The sequence below is a fragment of the Melopsittacus undulatus genome, chromosome 3 (assembly GCF_012275295.1).
Source record: "Melopsittacus undulatus isolate bMelUnd1 chromosome 3, bMelUnd1.mat.Z, whole genome shotgun sequence".
NCBI lineage: Eukaryota > Metazoa > Chordata > Aves > Psittaciformes > Psittaculidae > Melopsittacus > Melopsittacus undulatus.
In genome coordinates, this window is record NC_047529.1 from 97,523,727 (window position 1) to 97,544,856 (window position 21,130).

General features: G+C 44.6%; 1 protein-coding gene across 1 annotated transcript; it reads left to right on the forward strand.

Moving 5' to 3' along the window:
• The first annotated feature begins 8,562 nt into the window (after positions 1-8,562).
• On the forward strand, positions 8,563-15,250 carry CYP1B1 (cytochrome P450 family 1 subfamily B member 1). The gene is made up of 3 exons (XM_034061262.1): positions 8,563-9,133; positions 9,904-10,914; positions 12,500-15,250. Exons 1-3 carry the CDS (start codon positions 9,114-9,116, stop codon positions 13,110-13,112), a joined length of 1,644 nt encoding a protein of 547 aa, XP_033917153.1. The 5' UTR covers positions 8,563-9,113; the 3' UTR covers positions 13,113-15,250.
• Positions 15,251-21,130: the final 5,880 nt, after the last annotated feature.

The following is a 21,130-nucleotide window of genomic DNA, read 5'->3' on the forward strand; positions in this document are numbered from 1 at the left end:
ACTCTTTTCCTCACTTGCAGGACCAAGCAACCCTAGAGCAGTGCATATTATTTAAATATTGCTAATGGAGGCTAGGTCAAACCCCTCTCCCAGCAGGGAACAGAGCCCATCACAGGCCCCATTCCTCTTCAGGGCAGCATCCTCACTGAGTCTGTTGCCACAAATCATCTCATTTGTGACTTCCTCCTCCATCTCCAGTCTGCTTTCTGCCATGCCAGAGTATGTACAAACAGGGAAGTGTAAATATCCTACCTGCTTTTTTTTTCTTAATTTCCTAAAGCTTTCATGAGATCAGTTGGAGGAACAGCCGTGAACAAACTATAGCCCAGACAACATGACCATCCACTCCTTGCCTGAAGAGAGGGCAAGACTTGGGCTCTGCACAGATTTGCAATATAGGCTTTTACATAATTGGTGGATTAAGTAGGAACCAAATCAGGTTCTGTCACTTTAAAACTTTCCTCTACCCTCTATCACCTCCATCCATTAGTTGCCTGCAGCATGTATATTGTGGAATTGCGTGCAAACCTTACCATAACCCAAGGCTTAACATAAACTATACTCTTTCAGGTCATTGGCAAATAACAGGTATATCCGGTTGTGCCTTTGTACTTGCCTGCACGCAAATTAAAAGCGCATGTAAAGTTACAATAATCAAAGTCAGTCAGGGGGAAGGGGAGGAGAGCAGGGGGATAATAACCGGGGGATCAGGTTATTTATCTTCACAGGGAAGCCACTGAGAGGAGCTTCTTTGCGTGCCATTTACACCTCAAAAGAAAGACAGGGGCAAACCTGGCTTTTGGCCAAAGCCATCCCTTACAGCGCCCCAAGCTGTACCTAATCCTGCTTTCTCCCCGCATCTGGAAAAGGACCCTATTACTTCCACTGCTATCTTTTCCCCACAGTGACGCACAGTGTTTTGCACTTCCTCCTTCACTGTAGGGTGAGACAGTTTCGATGGGAAAAGACAGCAGCCAAGTTGGACTTTGAGCTTTCTTCTTTGGGAGACCTTTGCTCTCATGGTCTCAGATACCATTGCTTTCAACGCCGCCACGATAGTGCGCCTCCAATGTGATGTTTCATCCCCTACGCCCTGACGGAGCCAGCACCGCACAGGGTGAACACAGATCCGCCCTGCTGCCCCAGGGAGGACATGGGCTCCTGCTCTGCGCTCCCTTTTGGAGGCAGCTAGCAAGCATTTGTGCAGCCACCCTGAACCTGGGTGTGGGCTGCTTGGGAAAGGAAGAATTTATGGCAACTTTTTTTTGGTCTTTCTCCCTTGGCGTGCCATGAGATTAACAGACATTAGCAAATGCCTCTTCCTGGAGTGCTGTGACAAGAAGAAACCTGCCCTGACTGGCACCTGCAGTCTGTTTCCCTTGTGGTCTTTGATCTGCCATTGCTGAAGGTTAGAAGACCTGAATGGCTCAGAAACTTCGTTAGGTTTTCTTCCAAATGCTAGAAGCAATCTGTATGTGTCAAGACTGTTTTCTCTCCCTGGCTCATTTACTGACAGCTAGAGGAAATCTTTATTATTATTATTTGTCTTACAGAAGTCAACTGTCTTGATCAATATTACAGCCCTTACATGGAATACTGTCAAAATCTCCTTAGCTCAATTTTCCATCACTGACCACAAATACCACAAAGGGAGTTTCCCTTATCCCCTTGGTTTGAATATACTTTCTCCAAGTCTTTCTTCAAATTAAAAAATGTGCAAAGAAACAACTCTCATTTCTCATACCACAGACAAAAGCATGAATAACTTTACAGGCTAGAATATTACCTACATATGTCCCAGTCCCTAGTATTTGAGTAATTTCGTTTACCACTGAAATGTAGTTACCGCTGGAGGCAAAGACACTACGTATACACTTACACAACAGAGCAGAAGAAGCCAAGAATGCCATGATGCAGAGGGATATGCAAGTGTCTCCTCAGCTGAATTTCATCAGCCAAATCACTAAAGGCTGTGGTTTGGATTCACACATTTCCACTTTACAGGATACTTCAGCAATGCCAATGTGACGAGAACCTGTGTTTTTGGTGGAAAAATCTATCACTCTGTACCTTCTTCACAAATACTATTAAATATTTTATTGACCTGAAGTAATTGAAGGGAGGAGGGTGAGCATGTTATCTGGCTCATTTAGGAAGCACCATCTAACGGGTGACATTTACAAACAACTCCTTGACTGACATGAAATGTCTTAGGTCTGTGACATGAATCTTCTTTGGGAAACCTCAGATAAAGGCCTGTCTCTTCATGATTAAAAGTGAAGGAAAGCCCTCATGATGCACGAATTATTACACTCGAGCTTGATTCAGCTGCCATCTCGACAACCAGTTTGTGCCCAGCACCACCTGCTCTCTCAGAGCACCTGAAAACCTGAAAGGAGGAGTACTAAGGATAATATTTTTTTTTAAAAAAAAGGAACAAAACACTGAAAACTTCCTGTTACAAAATGTCAATCTTTTGGACAAAAAATTACCCCAGACCTTAGAGAGTCCATGCCCAATAGCATAAGCAAGTTTGCGTATCCACCTGAACGTAGTAGATACACATTGCCAGCCTTGTGAAAACACCAGATGAGCACAGGTAGCCAAGACAGGCCTTCTGCACTTGATGTTATGCTTCAGCTGCAGTCCTAGTCTGACTCCAAAAGAAAAAGCATATATGTCTGTGCACACACTGTGCTAGACCCCTGGCATCAATTTCTGAAGTACTCTTAGACATTTGCAGCCAAGTCCAAGAACCCCCTTAAGCAGCAAGGCTGGAGGTAACAGGACAAAGTACTGCCCACACCTCTGTGCAGCTCCCTTCCCTAGATCAGACCTGCCTCTCTCATTAGGTAGCCAGGCTTATTCTCTGAAGGAAGAATTCTGAAGATCAATTTGGATTGCTCTAGAGGCTACTAGATTCAAACTCTGTTGCCTGTTTCAACATTCTGATGAGTTTTTCTGCTGTCAAGGAACCAAAGAATGGTACATTTGCAGTACAAACTGAAAAACCCAAATGACCAATACCTGTATCATGGGAAATTATTGCTTGGGAAGTGGTGAGCTGCATATTCACAGGCTGGGCTAATCAATGGCTAGGAAACCTAGAAGACAATAAGGAAAACCATGTTCTTATCAAAGAACTGTAAGTTTCTTCATTCCATCTGCTTCACTATCCTCTCTCTGTGCAGAAGAGTCATGATATCTATTCCCACAGAGTTCCCTTAGCTGAAAACTCCTGGTCCTCCATAACTTAAAACTTTGTCCAATTCAATCACGCAGCCTGACATTTTCAATTCCCCAGGCAATCCATATTTTACATTGTAATTTTTATAAATGTCCAGTCCAAACCCAGTTGAATCCATTTATGAGAACAAGAAAAATAAGTGTTCATATTAAACATGGTGGTGGAAAAGCTTTTTAGCCTCAAGCTTTCAAGTAGGGGCTTGACATTCATTTGGGTAATGTCTTTTCTCCCACATTTGTGTCTTTTGCTCTTCCCTTACTAACTGTCAAATTTCCAAACTCTTAAAAGTCATATTTTCCACATCTGTAGTAAAGACTTTGTAGAATTTCACAAGTAAATCTTCAAAACTTTCACTCCTACAGAATATGCTTCTGCCTGTGAGTGAAGCCAACTTTGCTTTCAGCTATAGCCCAGGGCTGTTTTGAGCTAGCATCTGTCACTACACTGAGCATACAAGCACACTGGCATTTTCTAAAATAGAAAATACTAAAAACTTAGACTTAATAAAACAATCACACTACAAATTTTGTATCACCACTACTAATACAACACCCAGAAAAGTTTGGAAAACAGATAAGAAATATAATATCACTTGTTAACATGTTAACAATATTGTCCCTAAGCAGTGTTTTGATTTCTTAAGCTTTAGAGTGACCGAGCACTTCATACAGGCTATAAAGTCTCTATACTTCAGAATAAAGATGGACCTTGGAAACACAGCTTTTGGTCCTGGAAACCTCAGAAACAATGTGAGGGTGCAAAGCTTTTAGATGCCCCAGGGAGCTGCATTGCTGAGGAGAGAGAGTGAGCAGGCACAACAGTTTGCCCACATACGACCTGTTGAAATTATGCACATCTTAAGCAGTATCTAAACTTTCCTAAATGTTGACATTTTGTCCATCTTCTTCAGAGTATTTCTTTCAGAGTACTTTACAAAAAGCATTTGTACAGTAAAAGTAGGAAAACACACACAAACACCACAGATGAGTGCCCAACAGTGTGTAATTTAAGAGTTTGCTCTACTGGCTCATAGCAGAAGGCAGTTTAAAAAGGTTTCTCAAAAGGTAGCCATGAAGGGATCAACTCTGTGTTACCTGTGTGGAAGCAGACTAAAATGTACACCTTTAATTTGTTAGTAACATGGAAAGTGAAGAGGTGGAGAAGCTACAATTCCGACTAGCACTGAACTGAGCCCCAGAAAGTACTGGGAGGTTTCTTGACTTCCCACAGCACCTAGAGGAATTTGTCTCAGAATTAGGAGCCAAATCTAGACTTTTCAATAGCAAAGGAGTATTGAAAATGTGAGCTGCAAAGCCAGTGGGAATGCAGGGAAGAGTGAAAGTCCAAGGACCTCTTCACATTAACACAAGCTAATGAAGGATAAGAATGTGACACATAACCACAAATACATATGCTTTAAAAAGCATACCACAAATGCTTTATTTTAAGCCACAGTCTAAATAAATAACCCTGAATCATGGAGCTGCAGCAGTCTGCTCCTGTGTATGCCTAGCACTCTGGGTAGCACTGAGGATGTGCCTCCTTTTATTTTGCTTACGCCTCATGCTTAGCATGACAGGAAAGCTGCCAAACTGAGCAAAACCAGGATCCTGCATCAGATACTACATCATTATCATCCACGTTCATGGTACCCCAGTTTCAGACTAGTTTAAACACTGAGCAATTCAGTATCATGTAGATAAACCCAAGCAAGGAGGCACATTTGTATGGTGCAGAGCAGCAAGCACAGATGATGGCTGTGAAGCCAGCTGTCCTGGGGTGGCCCTGTGTCTGGATTAAGTGGCTGGTGCAGATCTTCTGCTCCTGTATCTGAAACTACGTGAAGCATAGTAGTAACTCTTCACCTGCTGGACTGCAGTGTAAATATAATCTGAGGGAGCTGTTGTAAAAGCAGAGGCTTACAGGTTCTGATTGTAATCAGATTGCTTTAATGAAGATTTTCCTGACTTAGAGCAGTACTGTTGAGACTAGAATCAAACTGCAGAGGTATATAAGAACACCTGCAGAATTTTAAGCAGCCTGAAACAATAGGATATTACATTTGTTTAGGTTTCCAAGTGATTTGTATTTTACAGTTACTGTACTTGTTCCTTCATCTTGTATAGTATTGTGCAACACTCAGAAACAGACAATCAGAAACAGTATTTCCAACGGATTATTTAATGAAGAATGACTTGGATCACTCTATAAACTGTAAACAATTTGTACAAGCCCGGTACTAAATCAATCCCAGGACAAAACATTTCTCAACTGTTTTATAATTCACCTTGAGATTTTGTAAAAGTAAGATAGAGGAGGAAAAGAAACACAGTCCCAGGTATGGGAAATGGAGAAAGAAACCCAGTGTGGGAAGGCTTTCCATGGAAAGATGCAAAAAGAAGAGGAAACGAAGGAAAGAAAATGGCAGAAGGTCAAGTTCTTGAGAAATTCCAGTTGCTGCTCATGAAGATTTATCAACACCTTGCCTGTGTCCAAAAGAGAAGCCAACAGCTGCCACAGTTAGCAGCAAACCTGAGAACCGAGTCTGCAAACCCTTATTTAGGTAAGTAAAGATCTCTTAGGGCTAAAAGTTTTTCCTCAAAAAGGAGGACTGTGGCAGAGATAAAAATTTCCTCTCAAAGGGCAAATGAAGACTCTCCAGGTGGAGTAACTACTCCTCCTTTGTCAAACTTTTACCTGTACATGGACTTTTGTCCTCATACAAAAAATAACTTCATGTAGAGTCACAGAGGTACTGATGTCTGCACAAACACTACCAGTCCCCAGCATCTAGCATTCCTGACAAATCAATCAGATTTTTAGCAGAATAGGCCCGAGTTCCTTTCTCGTAATCCCAAACCCACCTACTTGTGCCTCTTCAACTCTGTTTCCATATCTTACACCAAGTAGGGTTTTCTAAGCCTCAGAAATAATTCATTTTAGGTGGTGTATGTTTTCAGTGATTTAGTCTTCAATGCCTACCCAAACTATGATTCAGGAATCTGGGACTGGCTTCAATAGCAACAGCATCTGAATTAAGTGCCCAGAACTGGGAAAAAAAGAAACATGTATAATCTAAGGGCATTTTTGAACTGCTATGCTTCTACAAACAAAAGAAGCAAGAAGTGTAATTGAAAAGGTAAGCAGGAGGGCAATTTGTAGAATATAACAAAGACCAAGGGCCTGATTATCCATTGCCTGCATTTTGTACCTCATTAAATCACCGGTGTGATAAAATGCTTCCAGAAAGCTATGCCTGATTGTTAGGAACTAATCAAGGTCACATAGAATCAGAGCCTAGACACCTGGGTGACTGTTCATTACAGCTAAAATAATACTCAGGCCATAATAGATGCAACAGACTGTGGTTGTACAATATATAGCACAGGGTAGCCAGCTGGTACACCTGCACCAGAACAAAATATCTAACACAGATTTTTATTTTTCTCCTATGTAAGTGATAGAACTCCTAAAGACCAGAGAAAAGTGAAAAAAAAAAAAAACAAACAAATTAATGCTAATTCATACATCAAAAAAGTATGTACCAGGATTTGTAATTCCAGGGCTCATGCCTTACAAACAGGTCCTGGTAGTGGAAATGTGTTCCTTCCTCCATGTTGCCCGGCAGGAGCCAGGAAGCAATCCCACTTACAGTATGATGTTGAGAAAAAGTGTCAGTAGGGTGCAAAGCTCACAGTGCACTGGACTCACACTGCTTCATTGAATGGATGATGACCAGCAAGGTGGGTGCAGGGCCACTTGCAGCAGAGGTCAGAAGTGGCACAGCATGCCACCTCTGGCAGCACTATGGCAAAGTGTTTTTCCTCTCACCAACTGCAACCAGACTGGAGCCCCTTTAAGGACACTGTTTCTTTATAAATTCAGATTTACATGAGAGCTGGAATAGGATCTACTCTGCTTCCTCCAGAGTAAATGGCAATCTCTCACTTTCCAGTATATCTAGTTTATGTGCTGCATTAAAAAAAGCATTTAGGGACTTACTAACAAGACCTGTAATGCCTGGGGTTTAGTCAACTGGTTACCACAGTGACCAGGAAAAGGGCAAATGTACCTGCTTCCAATGGCAAATGCTCAGCACTGTAATCCAGACCTCAGGTAACCAATCCAAGCTAGCCCTTACCATGCAGATCCAGTGCCCAGAACATTCTTTGCAGGGAGAAGCTGCATCTCTTGTTTGACATGTGATCGATGAAGGAAGGAAGAAGGGTGGCTGACAGAGAGCCATTTTGTCACAGCTGAGTGGTTACAGCATGTGAAACTGAGTTTCAACCTTCTGAGGGTGATGGGGAGATCAAAGTGCCTAACCTCTTTGCAAGCTTGTCCTAACCTTAATGCCACAGGGATGGAGCTATCTTTGCTCCTCCTTGAAGCTGGGCCATGTGCTGGGCTGGACTTCAGGTTCCTTCCAGTTCACCCAGAGCTGGGGCTGGGAAGAGAGAAGCTCACTTTTTCTGGCACTGGCAATACCAGGAAGAAGCACTATGTACTCTGAGGCATACAGAGTGATATGGCTGATGCTAGTTTGAGCAAGAGGTAGTACCACTGACTGGAAGAGCCTGCGACAGTGTCAGCAGCCAGGATTACACCTCTTAGCAAAGAGAGAAGCAGTAGGAGCCCAGCCAGGCCTGGGTTCACACCCTGAGCTGGGCTGACTCCCAGCATCTAATTTTGTCTAATCCCTAAATACTACCAAAACATCTTTCCTTCTCGTGACATGAATGTAGAGAATCTGAAATAAATGTTGTCTTAAATTCTGCTTGGTACAGGAAAAGCGATTATAACAAAGCAAGAGCGTTCTGATGTCTTGGGGAACCACTTCCTTGACGCCTGGGGGTTTTGCATTCCCGGGTTTCCCGGTGCGCCGGAAAGCCTCGGAGGTGGAGGAGAGGACAGAGGTGCCAGTTAAGGGGTCAAGAAGCGCCACGAGCAGGAGAGTATCGGCTGGAGGACAGCAGAGCTGGCGGGGTGCAAGCTGCCCGAAGCTCCCTGTCTCCTTCCCCCCCAGCCGGTGTCAGGTACTGCGAGGAGGGGTAGGGGCCCGGGGAGGAGATGGCTGGAGGCTTTCCAGCCCCAGCTCACGCAATGCAAACTCCGCACGCAACGGGGAGGCGACAGGCGGAGGAGGGGAAGCTCTCCGGCTTCCTCAGCCCCCAAGATGCAGGCGAGACGCTGCCTCCCAACAGAGGGCTGCGAGCCCGCCCGCCGCCCCGCTCCCCGCCCGGCACCTCCTCTGCTCAAACTTTTGGCCCCGGCCATAAAAGCATCCGCTGCTCAGCCGCTCCGCCTGGCGAGGACCCAAAGGCAGCTGGCAAATAGCTGCGACCCCTCAAGCCAGGGGAAGGGCCAGGCAGCGGCTATTTGTCCGTGGGTCTAACAGCCTCTCCCACCGCGCCGCTCACCGCGGATCCCGGCGGATTTAAAGCCACGGGTTGCGGTGCCAAGCGCCCAGACACAACGGCTCCGGCTGGGGGCAACGGGCCGAACTCCCCGCGCCCTCTGAACCGCTCGCCTTTACTCCCTGCACCGAGGTTTCGCTGCCCGCCTCGGCCCCGCAGCCCTGTGGCCCCCAGTCCGCGGGGCTGCTCCGGGCAGGTGCCTGCTGGCGGTGAGAGCTCCCAAGGGTTAAAAGCCCTGGGAAGGTGATAATAACTCTGCGCTGGGATCGGGTGCAACTGGCATTTGCTTGCACATGACCTGCCAAGCTGCGGGTGACAGGAATCGGGGCTCGTAATGAATTTCCCAGAGGCTGGGTTCTGAACATTGCCGTCGCCGCTCTCCTCCCTGGGCTGCCTGTTAGAGCTGCCGCCGGCTGCCCGGTTCCTCTCCATTCTCCCCGAGGTCGCGTATGGAAGGAGCGTGCAACAGGTCAGTTCTGCTACGGGCGGCCCAGGTGACCGTGTATTTCACCCCTTTCTCCCCTCACTGCTTCAGAATGGCTGGAACAGAAGGTAGGAGCGGGCGGTACCCAGGTACGGGTATGGGAAAGGAGACCAGTCTGGTCTGCCGCGCCGGGAGCTCAGGCATCCTCCACAGCCCATCCCCAGGACCGCAGGCCGCCAGCCTGAGCTGCCGCGACGGGCACGGAGGTGAAGGGAAGAGGGAAGGGCTCAGTGCAGAGCGGGCTCGCTGGCCGTGTACGGAGGTTTCCCCTCCGGAGCAGTGAGGAAGCTCCGACGGTGGCGCGGGGAGCCCGTTTCTCTCAGAGGATCTTTCCTCTGGAGGCAGGATGCGCAGTGCCTGAATGAACCTGTCTCTAGCGCACGGCGGCTGCCGGCATCTGCACAGGCTCGTCAGGCAAAGCATCCTTGTGCCTCCCCTTCTGCCTCTCTCAGCCGTCACCTTCTGGATCCCCCGCCGCAAACTTTCCATTCCGGGAGGGGGGCGGGGGATAAAAGCACCGGCCAGGCCGCCAAATATGCTTTGGATTCCTTACTGACCGTTTGCCACTTGATTATCAATTACGTCCTGTTTTTTTCGCACAGGGTCTGGGCAGGTTTTAGACACAAGAAGAGCGCAAAGAAAGGCGCACTCCGAGCCGGCCGCCAGCGCTGCTCGCTCGCCCCTGCCTGCGGGCGATGGAGATCTGGCTGCAAGGCCGCTGCCCGCTGACCTTTCTCCTTCTCTTTCCCTTGCAGCATGGCCCTCGAGAAACTCGGGGAAGCCCTGGGCAGCATCCCCCCCTTGCAAAGCTCCCTGCTGCTCCTCCTCTGTCTGCTCACCGCTATCCACCTGGGCAAGCTTCTCCTGCAGCAGCACCGGCGGCAGGGCCAGCGCCAGGCGCCGCCGGGTCCCTTCCCCTGGCCCCTGATTGGCAACGCGGCGCAGCTGGGCAGCGCCCCGCACCTCTCCTTCGCCCGCCTGGCCAGCACCTACGGCGCCGTGTTCCAGCTGCGCCTGGGCCGCTGGCCTGTGGTGGTGCTGAACGGGGAGAGCGCCATCCGCCAGGCACTCGTCCGCCAGGGGGCCGCGTTCGCGGGGCGGCCGCCGTTCCCGTCGTTCCGGCTGGTGTCGGGCGGGCGCAGCCTGGCCTTCGGCGGCTACTCGGAGCTGTGGAAGCTGCACCGCCGGGCGGCGCACGCCACGGTGCGCGCTTTCTCCACCGGCAGCCCCGGCACCCGCCGGTTGCTGGAGCGCCACCTGCTGGGCGAGGCGCGGGCGCTGGTGGCACTGCTGGTGCGCGGCAGCGCCGGCGGCACCTTCTTCGACCCGTCGCGGGTCCTGGTGGTGGCTGTGGCCAACGTGATGAGCGCCCTGTGCTTCGGCCGCCGGTACAGCCACGGCGACGGCGAGTTCCTGCGCCTCGTGGGGCGCAACGAGCAGTTCGGCCGGGCGGTGGGAGCCGGCAGCCTGGTGGACGCGCTGCCCTGGCTCCAACGCTTTCCCAGCCCCGTGCGCGCCGCGTACCGTGCCTTCCGCGACCTCAACCGCGAATTCTACGGCTTCGTGCGCGGCAAGTTCCTGCAGCACCAGCGCAGCCTGCGCCCGGGGGCCGCCCCCCGCGACATGATGGACGCCTTCATCCGTCTGCAGCGGGAACAGCCGCGGCTGCAGCTCGAGCACGTGCCTGCCACCGTCACCGATATCTTCGGCGCCAGCCAGGACACCCTCTCCACAGCCCTGCAGTGGCTGCTCATATTCCTCATCAGGTAGGTGCCGGCGGGGGGAGCCCGGAGAGCACCACCTGCCCGGGGAGGAGGGACACGGGGAGAGCTCCAGCCTTGGGGCATTCCGCGCCTGTTTATATGGCGCTGCACGGGCAAAGGCGCCTCGACGGTAAAAGCCGTCGCTGGAGCGCCTCAGCCGCTCTGTTCTCAGCTGGGGAGGGACCCGCCGCCCTACGCAGCACTGAAGCGGATGTTCCAGAGCCCCGCTGCCGCCGCACTCACTCGGAGGCGCTGGGGAAGCAGCTAGAAAAAAAAAGAAAGGAGAAGAAAGGCTAAAAAACCCAGCAAACCAAACCTTAGTTTGGCCGTAGGGTAATGGTGCATAAAGAGAGCCTGGCAAAAAGGCAGCCGTGTAAAGCCTGAAAGCAGCAGATTTTACCAGATCCAGATCAAAGAGATCATAGGAACAGGGTAACTACTTAAGAAACGTAGAGTTGGCGCGCCAGTTTACAAACCCGCTGTTAACGTTAATTTGCCAGCAGCGTGTGCCTTGTGTGACTCGGGGGAAGGCAGAGCCCAGCTCTTGGCCGGGGTGGGGTTGTGGGCTGGAGGGAGCTTAGCTGGGGGACATAGCTTAGCAGAACGAGCCGTAACACTGATCGCTTTCCCTCACCCGGCTTTTTTCTTCATCATCTTCATAGTTTATAGAGTTGCGCGAACATTATCTGCCCAGCTGGAAGACAGGCAAATATTTCACACTTCGAGCTAAGTGTACAATGCTTGGAGTTCACATAAACTGTTGGGTTTCTCCTTGTTTCTTACATTTGCCCAGCATTCCATGCGCACTTTTGCTGCAGGAGGAAAAGGCAAGGACACAAAAGCCAAACAAAAAGCAAAGAGGCTCCTTGGAGGAAAGCCTGCTTTTAGACAAGCAAAAGAAAATCACCAAAATGTGTTAATATCTTGATCTTGTCTGGTTACTGTGTAGTCTTCCAAACTATCCAGAATTCAAGTCAGTCATCTTAAAATAGATTATAAAGAACATTTTTATATCAGTTAGAAAAAGTGTACATAAACTTAAGAGTGGGGTGTTCATAAAGCTATTTTGACAATTATTAGCAGAGGCTTTTTCAGTTTAAAAACCTGTAGGCAAGTTTTTAAACTGAAACATATGTATGCAGTATATCTAGTGATAACAAACTGCGCTTTTTGAAGTCATGTGCAGAGCTGGAAAACCCAAGTTCTAGTTCCCACAAAAAGCCCAGTATTTACAAGAGACAAGTAATTTCAGGTTTAGAATGAATATTCAAAATTGGATCAGGATATTCAATTTAAGCACATTTAAGTTTAGTTTTTTTATGTTGAGAATCAATTCCCTGTGGTATTCAAGTGAAAACGGAGCAAATCTAAAACACCACCAATTGCATGAGAAGTTTGGGTTTCTCCTCTCATAACGTTTTCCATCAGGGTCTACACATTCCTGCAAAATATATTCAAGCTTTGCTCAAACTGCATGATTTTGGTTAGGGGTGAGGTGTCAGTGAAAACACACTGACAGCAAAGATTGTTTTTAAGAAAATCTTTTGGAAATGTTATGTATGTACACATATCTTACTTGAAATGGCAGGTATCCGAATGTGCAGGCTAAAATGCAAGAAGAAGTGGATAGGATTGTTGGAAGAGACCGTCTGCCATGTGCTGAGGATCAGCCTCGCTTGCCGTACATCACAGCTTTCTTGTACGAATCCATGCGCTTCAGCAGCTTCGTGCCTGTCACCATCCCACATGCCACCACAACCAACACCTTCATAATGGGCTACCTCATTCCCAAGGACACAGTGATTTTTATTAATCAGTGGTCAGTGAATCACGATCCAGCGAAATGGTCCAACCCAGAGAATTTTGATCCAACAAGATTCTTGGATGAGAATGGATTCATCAATAAAGACCTTACTAGTAGCGTGATGATTTTCTCACTGGGAAAACGTCGATGCATTGGAGAGGAGTTATCCAAGGTGCAGCTCTTTCTCTTTACCTCCATATTGGTGCATCAGTGCAATTTTACTGCTAATCCAAATGAGGACCCTAAAATGGACTTTACCTATGGGCTGACCATTAAACCTAAGCCATTTACCTTGAATGTTACGCTTAGAGATACTATGGATTTGCTTGATCAGGCTGTCCAAAGACTGCAAGCAGAGAAAGCAGCCAGTGAAAATCAGCTGTCAGCAAATGCCTAAGCAACAAACTGCATCTAAAGATAATCACTCTCTCTCTTTAGACTTAAATAAGTTATAGTTTGTTCTGGTGATCTTTTTGGAAAATAGCTGATATTACAAGTTGCAAGAGCAAGAAGGAAAACTGCACAAGGTGTAACTCAGTCCTCTCTTAAATTCTAGAAGGAAAGCCATGAGAACAGTCTGATATAGTACATAATGAAACATGTACAATTTGAAAGTAAGCCTTTTTTTTATAGCTTGTTCACAGAAGTTGCCATTGTAAAGCGCTTTTTATCTACTGACTGGTTGGAGCATCTCCAGGAACTGTTTATACAGTCCTTTCCCCATCTCCATGTACTGTGCCTTAACTCTAAGTTCGCCTTCGATGACTCCATATCCCAAAGTGAAAACTCTTATTTTAAATAAAATAGTAATAATAATTATATAAAGGGTTGCCCAGAACACTGCAGCCTGCCTCTGAATTCACTTGTTGTGACTGCTTGGATGTACATTAGTGCCTCAATAATACATGTTCAAATGATTTTCAGTAAAATGACAATGTAGTCTTGCCTTTAGCATTCCAAAGTGTTTACATAAATGACTAAGAAGGAAGACTAAGAAAGAAGCACATCTGAAAATAAAATTTGTATTTTAATAATTTAGTAACTCATCATTATATTTTGAAAGATCAGATTTGATGTCACAAAATGGCTAGAGTGACACAAACCAATTGCTAATCTGTTCATTAGCATATTCATTAACAATATAGATATTTGAATTAAAAAGCCATATAAAGGTATAGCTGAAGTTTGCATTTCTCTAGTAAAGAGTTAATTTCCCTGTCGCTATGCACATAGGTAAGCTAAGTCAAATCCACGCTGGCCAAGGCATTTAGAAAGGAGAATTTGGGTTTTCTTATATTAAAACTTTGATGCCACAAGCCTCAAGTGTACAGCAAATATACACCTGCTCACTTGTCATTCTCTTAGGTTGAGGGAAATGGCATATCGAAAAATTAATGATGCAGTTTTAGTACAAATTGCTTGAAATAGAATCACAGAAGGAAAGCTAATATTACATGTCCTAATTATTGTACCCATTAACTGGAAAAAAAATCAAAAATACCCAAAACGACCCCAAACTATTATTTTAAACTAAAACACACACATGAAACTTTATGGCTTTGAGCCTCTGGCTAATGTTTGTGTGCACAAAACTGCATGTATTTCTCTAAAATGCAAACAACCTTATGTAAATACTTGATTTTGGAAAGTGTTGGGTGCCTCTTTGGAGCTGCAGATCACCTTCAGTTACATATGAAATCCATCAGAAATGAAAGTATCTCACATGTCTTGCTGTGTTCAGCTTAGTACTAGATAAAGTATTAGTAGAGCTAGAAAAATAAGGGTGCAGTGCTAGGCAGCAGAGTAGCTCTGCTGAGTCCTAAAGCAAGCAAAGATTTCCACCAGGTCTTCCAAAAGATGGGCAGTCTTAGTCATGTTGCAGCAGTGGCGGAACTCTCACTGGCATTGGGAAGAGCTGGATTAGCAACACAATCCTTCTGAACAGAAGCTTCACTAATCAAGCCTAAAAGTACAGCTCTGTAACCCCACACAGTAGTAATGTACCTGTTTAGAGTCTGTTTATACTTCACATGGCACACAGAAAAAGCTTGCTGTTACATACACAGAGTAACCTCAGGTGTTTTTCTGAATTATGTACAAGTGTGATAGCCCAGAACTTAGCATATACCTGTGAAAAGCTTTATAAGATACTCAGTGTTTTCATATGGAGATCTACATTAGATCAAATGCTAGCACAACAATTTTCCTTGTACTTTTGTAAGTATTATTAAAAAAAAAAAACCCTACAAGTGATTATTCTAACGCAAGAATCATTATTCATATTTTAATAAAAGCAGTTTTGCAATTTTGTACTCTTCAAAAGCTTTATGCATTGGCTACTAATGCAACATCCATTCACACTGCTTATGTCTGGCAGGGTCACACACTAGCTGTTGGTCAAATAATGCCTCATTTAATCTGTGAAGTTACTCAAATGTAGTAGCGCTCATTTAGAATGTATGCAGTTGCTCAGCAAGCTAACTTTTATGGTCATTTTGAAATGTATCATGTTGCCAAAATACTAAATAAAATTATTCTTACACTGCCTTTGCTTAGTTTATTTAGTTTTATTTAATATCAAGATAAAATTATTGTGTCTGATTTGGAAAGTACTATTAGTTATTAGTATACTTTCTACCTTCTTTCCATTTCTAGATTTTAAGGTTTCTTCTCCACACTGCCTTTACAGATTTTCAGATCTGTCTGCTTATTCATACCATGGTAACATCCATGTTCAGCTTGCTTATGCTCCTTCCAAAGACTATTCCCTGATGCTCATCTCAGCATTGATCTGAATTCCCTCATGTCTTCTGCTTTCTTCTAAGATTTATTAATCTCTCCCCAGCCAACACAATCTCCTGTGCTATGTTCTTCCTTCTGGCATTTCAGTTTATCTCCACCTCCCCTTATTTCAACCCCACAGACTCATTTTCCTTCCTCTTTCTCCCCTCCTGTAACTAATGCTGACATCCATATACTCCTGATAATTTTCAGAATCAGGTAAGGTCATGTTTAACAGCACGTCATGCACATCTCAGGAGATCTTGTGTTTGCATTGTCACTGCCTCCCTCACCATCCTGTGGCTGGAGGTCACCACAGCAATACTAGACAGATGCATGTTGCTCTTTATCAATGAAATAAAGCACGAAGAAGTTAAGCAGCTGTATTCAAGACAAGACTGTTACTTTAAAAATCTTCATGTTCATGTTGTAGTTATTTCAATGGGTCAGAAAACCCAAATGTCATCTCATGCTTGTTTTCTCCGTGTATGTGCACACACACACACACTTAGTCCATCTCCCCAAATTTTAGTACCCTCTTTCATTCAAGTTAAGGGATTTAAAAAAACAAACAAATCACCAAACCCACAAAAAAATCCCAACCAAAAATAAACCCACAAAACAGGAAGCACAAGCTTAGGACAAGAATATGTTTCTTGGAAAGCTAGTAGCTGTCAGATCACCCTACCACATAACTAGGAGGGGAAGCAAAGAGGCTGAGATAGCAGAGTTGATACAGTATATATTTATACCGTTCAAGTGTACCATTACGTTCCTTCTGAACTAAGAGTTAAGCTTGCTGTCTTCAGAAGGAGTCAGTTGCTGAAATAAACAAGAGTAATATAACAATAAGAACAAGACTTCAGAACTTGAGAAAAAAACGCTGCTCGAAAGAGGAGAGGGGGGTCAGTCCAGGACTTGTAAAACAGCTGCCAGTACCAGCATAGTCATGGCACAAACATAGCTAAATGCAAATTCACAACAACAAATTCCAACTAGTTTTGCATCAGACCCAGTATGTTTTTGTGAGTGTCAGGGACTGATGCATAGGTCTGCCTGTAGGAGACTGGTTCAGATTACCCAGGCAGAGTAATCAGAGACTAAGTAATTGAGAGCTTACATTTTACCTCAGAAAAGAGGAGGAATTAGCCATGGAAAATGAGCAGTTAACAGTTGTCTTTGCTGCATTTTTAGCTTGGTTAAATTTTACTCAGAAGTCTCATTTGTTCACATAATAAATTCAATTTGGGATAACGCTGAAAGTGGATCTCGCTTTTTCATTGCTGAAGGGGTGGATTATGAGTGGTGTAATTATTTTGGTATACAGTGTAACACAGATACAATGATTCAAGTTTCAGCAACTTCTTTGTTGCTTACAACCTTGCATTATTGCAGCTGAGTTTTTCCAAGTACTAGTCATTCATACTCAGACCAGGACTACTCACTTAATTGTCAGGTGAAAACAAGCTCAGTCTTAAGCACAAACAGCCTGAGGCATTTAAGATGACTGTGGTGGATGCCTTGATGGCCCGCCTTTGGGTCTTTTTGCCAACGATTCAGACAGCTCCACTCACCAAAAAAACCATTGTTTTGTTACCGCTGCCCTGATCTTCAATAGTCAGAGCACATCTTGCTCCAGCCTGAGAGCACAAAGCTAGAACTAAGCAAATCAAACAGTCTCAATACCCTAGACTGTCTGTGCTGGATGCCTGGGGACACTGATCCATCAGTATGGGTACTTCAGAACATACAGGATGCCAAGGCATTTCAGCTGCATGAGTGCAGATGGGAGAGAATGGAGTGACTGCCAGCTGAGTGACTTCACATTGCTTGAACGTGCATTCAGGATTAGGGTGATAAGAATCCACACAGCATTAAAGACGTTCACTCACATCAGTAGGGAACATCAGACTGAGAGCATCTGAACCAAACCTTACCTTCACATCAGGCTGAACACAGAATGAGTGATTATTTTCAAAAAAACTTTGGACAAACAAATGATGTCCAAATAGTAACTCCTCACTGACTGTTAAACTCAAGCAATAGAATTGAGACATAGCAAACATGGAAAGGAGAAACTAGGAACTAAATATGAGGGATCAGGCTGCACCATACAGGCTGCAGGACTTGAAAACACAACCTTGTCTACAAGAGAAAGCAATGGAGAGTCTGTCATCCTCCTCACCTCAGCATCCCCAGTGCCAAGAACAATTGGGAAGAATAGACAGTCTGGCCACAACTGTCTAAGCCCCTTTTGGAGAAATTTTACTCTTGACATTGGGTGGTGGAAGGAGTGGGCACTACACCTAACACTATGGGTCTAGAGGACCCAGAGCAGGTCAGTGTCATTTATTTGGGCAAGCTGACCAGGAATAGGTTTGTATCAGTCTGCTGTATAGTTATGTCTTCAGTTGTATCTAGGCTTGTTCAATGTCCCCTAGGGAAAGAATGACACGTATATTGCAGGATGCTCCAGAACTGCTTTTATCCTCTGGTATTATTATTATATTTTCAGTGATGTTGGTATATTTTCATCCTTCCACAATCTCCCTTCTTCCAACCTGAGCTCTGGCAAGAGCATAACAGTTATCATGTAGAGACAGGCTTCTAATCCTCTCATGGTAACAAATGGGATTTCACATAATGTTTTCTGTGCTAAGAAAACTGGAACATTCTCCACTTATTTAGACTACTCATCATAACTGAGGTGGAGATGTGGTGTGAGACACCTTTGTTCCCAGTATAAAAGCAAGATTTAAGCAAATTTTGACTTCACAAAGCAAGTATGGCTTGCAGTGACCTGCAGAATAGCACAAAACAATATTCCATGCTTCTTTTATGCTTTGTATTCTGTGAAAAACTTCCAAGCTACAGTTTGAAAATTTAATTCTACTGTATATCTTATTTTTAATCATACTTTTTCACTCTGCAGAGAAAAATAATAAATTGTGCAGCTATTAATCTTTTGTGGTTCAAGAAAATTAAATGACTGAATTCAAGTTAAAAAAAAGTGCCACCAGAAATTAAACTCAGACTTCACTGTAATTACGCTAATGAAAAATGGGATTCCTAAATGAACCTCTGTCTCATTATAACAAAACTCCTTTTCCTTCCCTTCATTTATGTATATAGCTGCTGGGACATGGTGTCATGCTGCAGCTTGTTCCGAGACATAATTATGTTCATCTTCCTGTTTCTGGCAGAAGCGAGGAAGAGCCATACCTACACTCCAGAACAATATGCCTGCAGGGAAGCTTTCTGGGCAACTCTTCCAGGTGGCACAGGAATAAAAGGGAAGTGTTTTCCACCAGCTTTCTCCGGATGAGCATTCGTTCTCATGAGTGCCTAACATCATGCCCAACATTGTGGCCGACCTGCATCTTCCAAGTATATGACAAGCACTTGTGCTACAGTGAGCTTGAGGGCAGATCAGTCAATGGGCTTCAGTCAGAACCACCACAGAAAATATTTAATAAAATGAAACAAGGATGAATTCCCCTACGGGAGGGGAGTTAAAAAAAATCCTATTTAGATGAATATTTAAATTAAGAAGGTTCCCCAGAGAATTATAAGGCAGGTCCTCTAGTGACACTATGCTTGAACTGAAACCTTGTATGAAAAAATCCTACTCCTGGCATTAAGACTGAGATACTTAATACCTGTGCACACAGACCTAAGCACACTGACAATATTGTCCTCTGCATTTCAGGGATAAAGTAGTAATTTCCTTGAAGTCATCAGCAGGGCCAGAATTCAAAGCATTTGGCTGATGATGTCTTCGCTATACAACACTTTAAAATATTTTCATGTCTTACTGAAAGCCAGAAAGATTCATTTCTTATCTTCACAAGCTATCTCTTACCCTAGTACAATACTTTTCCGCTTGAGTGAATAGACCTAATTTCTTCCCAGAGCTGAGCAGATACAGTAGTTTTCAGTGGGTGTAGACCCATAAAACTATACAGAAGAAGAGAAACCTATAGGGAAGTTCTTGAAATAACTGAATGCTTCATGCATCCATTTCAGCCAATCATCTGAAATTGTGAAAGCAGAACAGATACATAAGGATTGGATATTAAAGATAACTTTTGCTCTCAAGAGAACAGATGCTTTCTTTGGGGTTTATGAAAAGTCAGTTAATGAAGTGACTCTTTAGCTCTCTTTATAGCCCCCAAACTGATGCAACCATAACGTTTTCCCTAGAAAAGATCCAGTTGGCAAGGTTTCTTGCATCCCTACAGTCACAGTCTTCATGTAATTATGAACAACTTCCTCCCTGACAATTTGTTATCCTTTGCTTTTCTTCTAGTATTTCCCTGAATTACACAAAACTTTAACTGGCAGAATTTTAATCAGTTATTTCACTGAACTCAAGTCATACATATTTATTTTTATTTTCTAAATAGGGACCTTTCTGCCTTTTGGGAAAATCAGGTTTGATCATATGCTAATAGGAGCTGCAGTTCTTCAGGCTCAATAGCCAAGAAGATTCTGTATCTATGGAGGAGTAAGTATGGGGTAAATTGGGCAGTTGAGAAGTGATAAGGTGAACGAAGCAGAGAAGGAAACACATTAACATAACAGACCAGAGAAAATAAAGTTTTCATCACGTGGAGGAGAATGAAAATCAGGAAAATGAATGTGAGCAGCTGCTAATGCTCATTTGTCCATCCCCAGCTACAATAGCTTGCTGGGGTACCCCAGGGACCACAGGTTATACTTGATAAGGATACACATATGCCCCTTCAGAGAGAAGCTCATTCCATCAGCTCTTTCATCTCCACTGACCAGAGAGCACAGACACCTGCTTATACTGAACACCTACTGTTCAGGCTATTGATGCACCATGTACCTCATTTACTACTCACCATATGCTAGGAACAGATATTTAGATCTGTTCTTCTTAGAAACAGACATGTTGAGCTATGTAACATCTTCAGTGGTGCAGTTAGATTAGAAAAAAAAAACAAAACTTGTACTGTTTGGACATACTTCCTTAGGGACTGAAGAAATAAGCCACTGATTTAACCAGGCCATGTTGCAGAGTCTAACCCAACTACCTAATGCCATAGAATCACAGAGTGGTTGAGATAAAAAGGGATCTCTGATGTCATCTGGTCCAGCCCCTGATCAAGCAGGGCCTCCTTGAGCCCATCTAGTCATTCTATCTTCAAAATAATAACTATCCACCAAACTATAGGCTTTTTTCTTTAGATATTTCACAGTGAATACATAGCAAATATGCTCACCACTAGTTCACTTTATTTCCTCTTGACATTAAACCTAATATGGGCATCACCCTGGGAAACAGTGTTGTCCTAGGAAGTGCTTTTCCTCAGCAGCACATTCCACCCCCACTGGATGAGAAAAGCCTTCTATTCACCTTCCCTTAGGAAGCTTTCACAGAGGCAGGAACAGGGAAAGGCCATACAAAACAGCCATTACTCTCCATCTCTTGCTGTTCTGACCTGGATTTTTTGTGATTTTTATGTGCATTTGCTCTCTGCTTCAGCACATAATGGAGAGGATCTATCTGCCCAGAACAATCTGTGACAGGCTTTCCTGCTGCTGAACTGAGCCAGTAAGTCATTCACGTCTTCCCAGATGTTTCTGTTTTCTGAACTAACAGGAACT